Genomic DNA, 12,619 nt, shown 5'->3' with positions numbered 1-12,619 from the left:
CAGATCCTGACAATGTCTTGAAAATCATCAACTTTTTATTGTTATTATTAATTACTACTACTACTGTTACTACTATCACTAATTAACAAATTTATAAACCACTCAAAACTTATGTTTCTGGGCGGTTTACAAACCAAACCAAACACAGAATTAAAACATTAAAACAACTTACAATTTAACACAATGTTAAAACTGTTAAAAACTATTAAAAACTGTAAATCTAATTGAAAGCCTGGGTGAACAAATGTGTCTTACTGCCTTTTAAATGGTTGTCAGAGATGGGGAGGTTCTTCTTTCAACAGGGAGCACATTCCAAAGCCTCAGGGTGGCAACGGAGAAGGCCCGTCCCTGAGTAGCCACCAGGTGAGCTGGTGGCAACTGCAGACAAATCTCTCCAGATGATCTCAAAGGGCAGTGGGGGTCATGGTGAAGGCATTCTCTTAAATAACCAGGGCCGAAGCTGTTTAGGGGTTTTAGGTTAAAACCAGCACCTTGTATTTTGCCCGAAAACTTATTGGCAGCCAGTGTAGCTCTTTCAAAACAGGAGTAATATGGTCTCCCCAAGATGACCCAGAGACTAACCTGGCTGCAGCATTCTGGACCAACTGCAGTTTCTGGATTACGTACAAAGGCAGCCCCATATAGAGTGCATTGCAGTAGCCAAATCTAGAGGTTACCAGCATATGTACCACTGTTCTGAGGTCATTTATCTTGCGAAACAGACACAGCTGGCATATCAACCAAAGCTGATAAAAAAGCACCTCTGGCCATTGCCTCGACCTGGGACACCAGGGAGAGATTAGGATCTAGAAGCACCCCAGACTGCATACCTGTTCCTTCTGGAAAAGTGTGACCCCATCCAGAACTGGCAGATTGAGATTGTCTCCCAAATTATTACGGTTCAATAGGGGACATACTGATATAGGCAAGCAACCCACTCTTGTTGATATGCATGTCTGATGGTCATTCTAGGTAAGTATGGTCTATATGTGGACCATAGGTTGAGATAATTATCCAGGTTCCAAAATGCTCCTTTGTCCAAACACAAGAAATGAGAGAAATCTAGCTATCAGAGAAAGCTAGTCCAGGTATGGGCAGCCTTCAGGCTTGCAGAACCTGCTTTGGTTTTTATTAGAATTGTTAAGTCCACCAACTGGATTCAAAAGTAGTGGCTGGAGTGGGGTGGAGTAAGATTCAAAATGGAGGCTCAGAGGGTGGAGCCAATTATCTACTCCACCCCCTTAGCCAAGCATTGGGATGACTGGCATATCCATTCCCTCTCTCTTTAAAACTGGGGTACTGCTCCGACCTCTTGTGAACCTTTAAAAATGAAACGAATAGAACAAGCTGTACAGTGTATATCGTTTGTTACATTCTGTTTACACATCCACTCCTAGCTTAGCCTGAAGGAGACTTTCACACAACCACCTTCCACACAAAATCCATTCCTGGTTTCCATCCAAGCTCCCTTTTTTTCAGCAAACTAATTTAGGGGTGGAGAGCCTTACTGCTGTTACTTTTATTAGACAATTGGGAGTCTAAAACCATGATTGATCTACTGCAAATTACCTAGACACTAATGAGTAGATCTTTATCAACCTTCTGCCCACCCCTGAGCTAGACTTCAAATCCCCCCCCCACCCTAAGTGGGTCCAACATGGAGATGCCTTCAAACAATCGATCTACAACATGCATTCTGCAGTTGTACAGTCTCATGAAGTTCATGGCCTGTGTCCTTCCAGACGATAATAGTCCAGATTATAATAATCGCTTCTAGGTCTATTTCTGCAACAGATTTTTTTAAAAAAACCACATTTCTCAAGGTTCTTGAAAATGCTCTTGGGATCTCACCACACTACCTTGCATCTAGTGTGCTCCAGTGATTAATATTTTTGCTTCCCCCTCGCCCACTAGGAAATAAGATGCCAGACACTTTTCATTCGGGAGCAGTCACTCCCTGAAAAGCAGAGTCCAGATGTAGTCTTCCTAGGTGGCAAAAGAAGTGGCCAGCATCGCTCATCACCCTTACAACTGCATCTCTTCACTAGCAAACATGCCTCCACCAGATAATTCCCATTAAGCAGCCATATTTTTAAAAGCAATTATCTGAATTGTACAATTCCTATATGATAAACACATCAACTACATTTAACAGTTCAAAGAATAAGCAAGCAAGGAGCGAAAGAGCTTTCTAGTACCAAAATTCACGAGTTTTAGAATCGTATTGACAGCATCCCAATATTTCTTCAAAAGCTGGCATTTTCTAGGATTTACAGATATTGAACTCTTTATCCCTTGGAGATGTGTGCCATTCCATCACACCTTATGCTTAGGATGATGTCAATGAATCAAGCCCATCTTGATCAACCAATGAAGATGGTTCCCCAATATGATCGACATGCCCAAATTGGCAGGAAGGATTTGACAAAGAGTGGTAGCATGTCTAAAGTCAACTTACCTGTAGGAGATCCTTCCATAACATGCCCAATGTACGGTCCTTCTCGGAAAATGGGTCTGTTGTCGTTCTGGTCAATGATGATGATGTCTAGGGGAACTGGGCCTTCTATGCTTTTGCCACTGACATCGGTGATCTCCACTTGTAGCTAAGGAAAGAGTAAGAGAAAGTAATACAAGTTAGATTGTTATCAAGATATCAAACAAGGAAGCAGAACAGTTGACATCAGCAATTTTGCCATGACAAGCTCTCGGCAAGATTAGTGCTTGAGATGACTGAGCTGTCTGCTAAAGGAGGGATGGTTGTGAGCATAAGCAATAGAAACAAAAGAACAGAGTTCACACTGAGATCCCCATTGGGCAGTTTGCAACTGAACTGCCAAATTTGCTAGAGGATGCAATGAAGGGAGTGGGGTGGGGGTGGGAAATGGGAAACACAATTTGATACTAATGAAGTGAATATTTGCTTAGAGTAAGTCTTTTTCTCTCTCTCTTCTTCAAGCATAATTACACTTAAGGGGAACATAGTGAACCACAAAATAAATGACAAGATAGTCCATAGCCAAACAATGAAATGCAAAAATAGCAGGGAAAAAGGAAGGGAATTGTTGCAAACACAACTGGGCAGAAGATCAGCTAAAGCATCTGCTTTGCATGCATCCTGGTAGCATCTCCAGGTAGGTCTGGGAAAGACTCCTGCCTGAAACCTCAGAGAGCCACTGCCAGTCAGAGCAGACAGTACTGAGTTAGACAGATCAATGTCTGACTCGTATAAGACAGCTTTCTCTGTACCTATTAACTGTCCTCTACAACATACTGTAATGGGTTTCCAGTCCTGATGTGCTAATGATTGAATGGGAAAGGCATGTAAGTTTACACTTATCCTTCTGCTGATGGGAGCGAGCGATGTGAGAGTATTAAAGGGACTCGAACTTCCTCCCCACTACCACACCTCCACACCAGGTATGTGACTGGTTGGTGAAAAGAAACTGCCATTTTTAGGAAGCTTCTGTGTAATAAGACAGACAGACTGAGCTTCGGTAGGCTAGGATGAAGAAGTTGGGGAGAGCGCTGTAGCATCTTGGGTGCAGGATTTTCTCTCTGGGGAATGTTTGGAAATTCCAAAGATAATAGAGTCAAAAGCAAATTTTCAAGTTGATATGCTATCTGGCAAGAGAACATCTCCCACTATAAGTTCATATTTTTACAAAACCCTTAAATATTATGGTGTCTGAAATGTGCAAAATAAATCAGTAATGGAATCAGATTTTTCTTTACATCACTTCTGATTCCATTACCATAGTTTTCACATTTCAGACACTGAGGCGGTTCCCACAATCAGTGGGAACCTCCGAAATGGGGTTTGCGGGGAGAGCGGGCTTAGCAGACGATCAGTCAGTTTGCTCCGGGCAGCCGAACTGGCCACCCACATGACTGCCAGCTGTGTTATGGAGCCGGCAGTGGCTGGTGGGGGCCGTGTGGCCCCCGGAAGTTCCAGCATGCCCTGCGTGAGCGCGCAGGGCATGCTGGAGAGAACCTTGAGCTGGGAGGCTGCTTTTTAGCCTCCCAGTTGGGGGTCTACTCATGAGTTGCTATGCTGCGGAGCCGTGCTGCAGCAGCACACGATCGTAGAGCCCGGGTTAGCAGAGCACTCGCTTATGGCTATAGTAACTGAAAAAGTGGTATCACATCTGATTCTGTTACCCTTGGAATTGCCCTTTTGTATCCTGCTACTGCTCTGCTATTTCAACACCATCTATTTTTGGCTTGTATGTTTGCAAATCAACCCAATGTTAGGAAGGCACTATAGGCCTCCATTGGTCTCTCCTCCAAAGTATGCTAGAATCTGAGTAGTGCTGTACTTCTGGAACTTACTGCTTGAGGAAGTGGGCAACAGGTGCCTACTGATATTCTGATCTGACCAGCCCCCCTGGGATACCTTTTGATAAGCTAGCTCTGGATCAGCCCAACACAGTACATACAACTTTGTCTAACCTTCATCTCTACCAATTCTAAATATGGGCACTTTCAGATCTTTCTGATAATCCCAAACTCCTTTCCCAGCAGGAACAATCTCTGTTCGTTCGTTCTTTTCAACCATTGCTACACTGATGGGCCTCTGAAAAGATCCTGCTTGTTCTCTTGTTGCAATGGGGGGAAGTTAATTGGGTTTTTCAGCGGCTGTTAGAATTGACTGTTTCTCCTGTGGATTCGGTGTAAAGACAAGTGATGCTGCTTTGTGCAGAAGGATGGCTCAGAAGCAAATCACAAGACACTAACACAGCCACTACCCTCTGGAGATGTGCAGATTTACTGGTCCTCTTGTATTTTCATAAGATGCTATTCTAGCCAGAGAGTCTGATGCATAGATTTATTTCACCTTAGTAGCACACCAGGGGTGGCTCAAGATCTTTACTTGAGAAAGGCCACTAAGGCTAGTTAAAGGGATTTCAGACAGTGTCTGCATTGGCAGAGTAGGTAGGAAGCTGCCGCCCTTTGACTTCAGTACTGTCTACTCAGACCGACAGTGGTTCTCCGGGGTGGGGCGTGTTAGGCAGGAGTCTTTGCCAACCCTACCTGGAGATGCTGCCAGGGATTGAACCTGGGACCTTCTGCATGCAGAGCATTGGCCCACAGTGGTAGGCCACTGTGTGATACAGGATGCTGGACCAGATGGGCCTTGGGCCTGATCCAGCAGGGCTGTTCTTATGTTCAGATGCTCTACCACTGAGCTACCACCGAGATGGACTCAATATAAGGCCGCACCACTCAAATATTCATTTCCTGGGTATTTTCTTTGTCATGTATAGGGTCACCCGTGACCTGTTTGTACAAAACAGATGTGTAAGGTAGCATTCATCTCCTTGAGGTTCCAAAGTCACAGAGGCATCAGGAAATCAAAATAAACACTTTGATCCATCAGGGCTAGATGGAAGAATCATCTGACTCATGATCGGGCTGCTTCCTATGTTCAGTTAAACGGGAACCACTACCCAAACCAGAGCCAGTTCACTTGTAGAGCTATAACCTACATCACAAAGTACATCCAATTTAAGGCAAGGGTTGCATATCTATGCCCACATGAAATGAGTCGTAGCTAGGCGAGGGGCCCCTTTAGTAACATAGGGGATCAAATAGTCTCTGCAAAACATAAATATCAAACTCCAGCCTTGCATAGCCAAGTGCCCACACAGGCATAATGTATCACAGTGGAATGAGATAATAAGCCATCCATCTTAACAAAGGAATTAGAATTCCGACCTAATTCTCTCCCACTAGGGTTCATTGCAAACCTATAAATAACTCATAAATATCAGGCACACTGAGAAGGAATAGATTAACTGAATAAACAAATGAGCTGGAGCACTCTCAGACCCCCTGATGGCTCACTCTGTCTCCTGTGGTGGGGAAGGGAGGGCAAATGCCCATCTCTGGAGTGCATTTGGATTGCTCCTCCAGAGTAGTCCACTACACCTGAGCTATGGACCCCTGGATTATTATCCTCCCTCTTCCCCCTTGGACTAGGAGAAAGCTAGCTGTGTGTACACACACACACACACACACACACACACACACACACACACTTTAGATATTGCCTTTGAGTCTTGGCATTCAAGACATTTTAGAACTTAAAATACTCAAACAAGACCAAAGTTACAGGTAGTACAACAAAGTGGTCTCAGGCCATCATTCAAGAGCCGGTGATATAACCCCAGCTCTGTTTCTTCTTGGCACAACCCTGTTATATTCCAGTGTGTGGAGGCTGAATGGCAACCAAGCTTCAGCGGACAATGTTCTGGAAACAGAATTTGTAATCTGCATTCCAAATCAGAGGATGCCCAGCGCGAGGCACAAGCTAGAATCACAAGGAAACTCTTCAAAAGAGATCGCTTAACCGTGTGATGTTACAATGCCAGCCCACAGACCTAACAACGGCCTAGCTGTTGATGACCTCAAGACAAGATAAGAGGTCTCATGGCTCCCAGATCTGGCAGGTTGTGAGAAGGAGCCACTGAGGATAAGTCAATCAATCAATCAATCAAACAAACAAACAAACAAACAAAGTATATACCGCTTTTCAACAAAAGTTCCTGAAGTGTTTTACATACAGAAAATAATAATAAATTAACAAGATGGATCCCTGTCCCCAAAGGGCTCACAGTCTAAAATAAAAGTAGTCTAAAAGTAGTTACCAGGCCCCAGTTTTGAAAGCAGAAGCTCAGACTACTGTTGAGCCTTGTGCTCAGTTTTCAGGAGGTTTGGGGTGGGGAAAAGGGGCTAAAATTGCCCCTCTGGCTTACCCTTTTCTCCAATTTAACTTGATGGAATTGGCTGCCATAAGATGCTGTGATGATGGCTGTGGGCTTAAAAAGCATTAAAAGGAGTTGATACAAATTAGGGGGTGGGGATGTAAGCTTAGGGGCAGAGCATCTGCTTTGCATGCAGAAGGTCCCAGGTTCAAGCCCTGGCAGCTTCTCCAGTCTGAGAAAGACTTCTGCCTGAAACCTTGAAGACCAGCTGCCAATCTGTGTAGACAATACAGAGCTAGATGGACCATTGGTCTAACTCACTATAAGGCAGCTTTCTATGTTCCCATGGAAGAGGAGATGTCTAATGGTCATGACTATAAGCCATGCTAACTAAATGGAAACTCAGTCTCCAAAGACGCAGAATACCAGCTACTGGGAAGCAGTTGCAGGTGAGGTCTGTCACCCTCAAGCCTTGCCTGTGGGTTTCCAGGGGCATCTGGATAGCTTTTCTTCTACCTTGCTTCCACACAACTGAAATTTGGGAGCACACACAGCTCTCAAACCTGGGTAGAACACAGTTTTCGATTGTGTGAGTGACCTCACTATCTCCCAACCTAACCAAACTCACAGGGGTGTTGTGGGGACAAAAGAGGAGAGGAACTATGCATGCTACCATGAGCTTGATAAAGGATGGGATTTACATGCAATGAATGAATGAATGATCATGTGTAGACAAGTGGACATCTCATGTGAACTTCTTAACAATTCAAGAAATGGCAGTTCAAAACATGCAAGGAGGTGTGTGTGTGTGTGTGTGTGTGTGTGTGTGTGTGTGTGATATCCTCAACATCTGATAAGTTGTTGCTGTGAGTGCCAGTGCTGATTGAAGAGGATATTAAAAATTCGTCTTTGCTTTCCCTCTGCTCTGCAATGCACAGGAGAGACTGAACAAGTGTCTTATTTTTAGACAGAAACCTCTTTTTATTAAGCGTGTTTTTATCTCTTACATGTTTGGCTGGGGAGATATTATTGCAGGCAAATGTTAAGCACTAGAGAATTATCAGAATGAAGTTTTCTTCTTTTTTTGTCTCCTATGATCACACATTGTACGAGTACATTTGTATGTGCTATTCTTATTTCAGAAAGATTTCAGTTCCTCCAGGGTACCAGGCTTTGGCCAGTCACAGGAATGCTGTACGGGGAGAAATTCAAATGACTATTTCGTGGTGATGAATGAAGCCAATATTTCTCTACTTGTCAGTCCCTTTGCTTCCCCCCCGCCCCGACCAAAGGTATATTCAAAATTCATGTACAAGGATGAGTAGAAATCTGCATGGCTGCCACAGTATCATGGATAACTTATCTTGTCAGTCAAACATCTCATGAAGCTTTGGGAATTCCTCCCAAACTTGGCTTTCTTTTTGCTGTTAAAATGAACATTTTTTGTAGTCCTCATGATAAACACAACTGAAAAATAAAACTCTGAGAACTGTGTTTGCTAATGCCTCTAAAGGTAAAGAGTACATTTCAACTCCCTCCCCATGCTCATGGTTAATGCTTGATGCTATCCAAGTATGATAAAAGTTGAAAAGACTGAAGAGCACCAATTTCCAATGTTCTTTTTCTTCTCTCTGCCTGGCCTTAAGCTTACCAAAAATGCAAGAAAGTTTTATAATGCTTACAAAAATGCAAGAAAGCTGTATTGTTTCTCTCCTTTGCTTGTTGCCTTCAAATAAATGAGCATCTACTGATTTTGTCTACTGTCGGCTCAATTGAATTTCCTATTATGCCCGGTTGTTTTGCCAGTATGGGGCCCCTGTGACATATTTCCACAAGAATTTATTGATACCAGGATCTTGAAACAGATTAAGGGAGAACAAAATACAGCTAATTTACCTTTTCTCCTTCTCCCCATAGGTCCATGTATGGGAGGAAGGAGCTCAGCATTTTAGCTGATCCAACTGAGAGCAAGCCACACATTGATTACTATATTTGATTTGATTTTGTTAATGAGGAACTGGAGAAATGCACAGATTTCAAGGAAGGTAGCATATGCAGATGGTTTCCAAGCAAAACAGGCAGGCTAGCATGCTCTGGCATTTCTAATTATCTGTTTTCTGTCGCAAAAATAAAAAATAAAAAATCTTGGGAACTGGGCCACCTTTGTGCATTAATTGGCAAAGAAATGATGTGTTTGCCAATGAGTCCCAAATTAGCTCAATGAATGGCTAAGTGGTTTCCGCCTGGGAGATTTCAAAGACTTTTCCACCCCAAAGTCCTCAGGTGGCTGTAGGAGTATGCCTATGCAGTAAACCTTCAAAGGATGCTCTTATTACATTTTCTTTTTTTCCAGTGAGATAAGATAGGACTTTGAAATCACCTCAGATATACTCTCTGATTAGCACCACACCCGGAATTGCGTTTCATAATTTATTGGCCATCATGGAGCCCATGTCCAGGTCAATAGATTCATCTGTGGTGACATTAAATAACACAAGGTAGGGTTGGCATGAGAACATAGGAACTCTGCCCTGCTGGGTCAGACCAGCATTCCATTTAGCTCAACATCCTGTTTCCCATAGTGGCCAATCAGATGCCTCTGGCAACCCCCCTTCCGCCCACCACTGTTGCTCTCTTAGCAACTGGCACTCAATGCCTAGGTGCAGTTGCGCATGAGTGCACCCGTAAAACACCACAGGAACAGAATCTTGATGCAACCATTCACAGGATGACATCAGTACTGTTTCCCTGCTGGTAGTGGTTTTTGCAGTGCACAAGACATTGATGATGAAGAGTTTGATTACTCAATGGGAGATGTGCAGAAGAACTTGGAAGTGAATTGTGCCTGTTAGGTCACATCTGCCTTCTCTCCTCGTCATTGTTTTTCATGAGACCCATACACAATTGCTGCCTTGTCTTAGCTCATGGTACTCTGTCTCTGGATGCAGAGAGAATTCCTAGGCATGCAAAATGGCGGACTGCTATTGGTGATGACAGCCATTAAAAGTGGTACACAGACTGAAAGAGGTACTGATTGGTCAGGTCAGCAAGGGATGACTCTAGCATATAGCACCTGGGTTGGAGTTTAGATCAAGGACGTCCCCACCAATGTGGGTAGTGATATGCAGAACTGGTTTGGCCAGTTTGAGCCCGAACCAGACCACCTCCCCAAAAGCGAGGGCCAGTCATTGTTTGTGCTGAGCCAGGCCCAGTTCAGATCAAACCGATTTGGCCTGGTTCAGCCCGTTTGGTTTTGCTTGCAAAGGGGGATCTGGTAAGAATAGGGGGGACCCTACCGGATTCAAAATGGCAGGAGGTCACCTTAAACCTATGGAAGACATTAAGACTCAGAATGTAAATATTTCTCTTGGAATTTAAAGATCATTTATATGCTCTTAGCTCTCAAAGGGTACTACTGAAAAGGAACATTCTAGCCCTCTTCACACATTCCCTGATCATGCGGTGGGCGGAGCAAGATGGCACCTCCTGCCCTAACCCCCATGTTTTTCTGCAGAAGGTATAAACAGAGCAAGCACAAATAATGTGCACATGTAAGTTTCAATGTGCAAGGGGGAGGTCTGATTGATGCAGTTGTATGAGCACAAGATCTATGCTCACCATCCGCTGAACCCATGTAGGTCATGGAACACAGAAGCTGCCATACACTGAGTCAGGCTCTTGGTCCATCTAGCTCAATATCATCTACACTGACCAGCAGCAGCTCTCCAAGGTTTGGGACAGGAGTCTTTCCCAGCCCTACCTGGAGATGCTGCCAGGGAGTGAACCTGGGACCTTCTGTATGCAAGCATACAAATGCTCTTCTACTGAGCTACAATTCCATCCCCTAGGGTGAATATCTTACAGTGCTCACATGTAGTCGTCAGCCATCCAAATGCAAACTGTGGTGATTCTCTTTATTTAGCAGGGGGAGAGTAACTGGCCCTATCCACCCCCAGCACAGTGACTGTTGCTGGTGTCTATCTTGTGTTTCTTTTTAAAATTTGAGCCCTTTGGGGATAGGGAGCCATCTTATTTATTTATTTATTATTTCTCTGTGTAAACCGCCCTGAGCCATTTTTGGAAGGGCAGTATAGAAATTGAATTTAATAATAATAATAATAATAATAATAATAATAATAATAAAAAAAAAACAACCAAGATGGATCTTATTTAGCAAGTGGACAATTCATGCTCACTGCTGCAAAACCAGCAATCCTCCTGCCCTTATGATTCTGCCCCCACATACACGTTTGGCAATTGTGTGCTTTTTGCATAAGCTGGGGTTATATAAACTTTGCAAAGAGTAAGCAGCAGGGATTTCCCCCATTTTGTTTGGTTAACAAATGATACCTGCAGAACACCCCATTGTGAAAAACAAATGAATTTCCATATCATGGCACAGTAAAACTACTGCTGCTGTGAAATGTGCCATCAGGATGGTAAATCTGTCAGAGAAATCGCACTCCAGGTCTCTTCCTCATACTGTACTGGAGGCGAGCAGATTTAAGAGATAAACAGAAGAGAAGAAAACCCACTCCAAAACAAACTAAAACTACATAAGAAAAAGGAAAGTATATCTTATAAGACATTCATATTGCAGTTACTGACGGAGTTACCACGATGCAACAGATAATTAAAAATGCAACAGTACAGGCAAATGGAACTTCTTAAAAAAAAAAAAAAGCAGCATGATCAAGAACAGAAATCAAGCAGCTGATATGATTATTCATTTCTATACAACTCTGGAGTTTCGATTTGGTGCACAGAAGGTATTTTTAAACTCATTCTCAGGTGACCTTAGGAAAATCATCAGCACATGAAGGAGGAACAGAAGATGGTCTCAAACTGCACAGTGCTGTTTAAACTGGCTGGCAGAAGTACATTCGAGAAATGAATTTTCCCCATTTCCAACTTATTTCAAAGACTCAGGATAGGCAAAAATATGTAAACACAACATTACTCCTCTCCCAGTACTATATTTACTTGTTTCGAAGACTCAGGTCCTTTGATGTTAGGAACTGCGGGAGTGTGTGTGTGTGTGTGTGTGTGTGTGTGTGTGTATCTTAAATTCAGAGTGCCTTTCCTTCTGGGTAAACACAGCTATAACCTGTATTTAAAAATAGAGGTGAAATACAGGTTATAGCTGTGTTTAGGGGGTTGCCTGAAGTTCAGGGTCATTGTCTATTGGGTTAATACAGGTCATCGTCTATTGGGGTAAATACAGGTACAAATACAGGTACATACAGGTACAGGGAGTTGCCTGAAGTTCAGGGTCATCGTCTATCAGGGTAAATACAGGTACATTTAATATAGAATACCCATTAAATTTGAAAGTGATCTATAGGGAGGAATATAGCTCAATGGAGGAACACCTGTTTTGTATGTAGAAGGGTTCAGGCTCTGATCTCTCTTGTCTGGAGATCTGCTGCCAATCAGTGCCAACCAGATCTCTGAAACTGTGGTCCTCCAGCTGCTGTTGGCCCACAACTCCTAGCATCCCCAATCGCAACAGCTGGTAACTAGGGAAGATGGGAGTTGTAGGCAGAGGCACTCTTTGCCCTGGACTTCAGGGCCAAAGTTCAGGGCTTCCACACCCTCTGGGGCCCCCCAAATCGTCTTTAGTCTCTCCTGGATGGTGTGGTTTGTGCCCTCAATAACCTATGTGTGAAAAAATGAAGCAGCAGTGTGAGGGGAGGCCCCAAAGGCCTTTATGTACACGCTCCAAAATTACCTAGGTGCACCTCTGGTTGTAGGTCAACATCTTCCGGAAGGCAACAGTGTGGACAACATACTGTCCTAGATGGAGCAACGGTCTGATTCAATACACGATAGTGTCACGTGCTCCTAATTTTATGCAACATCCCTTGGGAGTGAGTCCCATGAACACCCATCAAATAAGTATGCAGCTTAAGGGC

The 12,619-nt window shown here is 43.6% G+C and overlaps 1 protein-coding gene across 2 annotated transcripts in view; it reads right to left on the bottom strand.

Moving 5' to 3' along the window:
* CDH13 (cadherin 13) overlaps positions 1-12,619 on the bottom strand; it is a 625,583-nt gene that overhangs the window by 261,428 nt on the left and 351,536 nt on the right. For both annotated transcript variants that reach the window (XM_053270621.1, XM_053270622.1), the window contains one exon: positions 2,459-2,603. In XM_053270621.1, the coding sequence (XP_053126596.1) occupies positions 2,459-2,603 (145 nt within the window). The remainder of the gene's footprint in view (positions 1-2,458; positions 2,604-12,619) is intronic.

Source organism: Hemicordylus capensis, chromosome 9, assembly GCF_027244095.1.
Source record: "Hemicordylus capensis ecotype Gifberg chromosome 9, rHemCap1.1.pri, whole genome shotgun sequence".
Lineage (NCBI taxonomy): Eukaryota > Metazoa > Chordata > Lepidosauria > Squamata > Cordylidae > Hemicordylus > Hemicordylus capensis.
The sequence above is the reverse complement of the archived record's forward strand: the minus strand, read 5'-3'. Positions and strand labels throughout refer to the sequence as shown.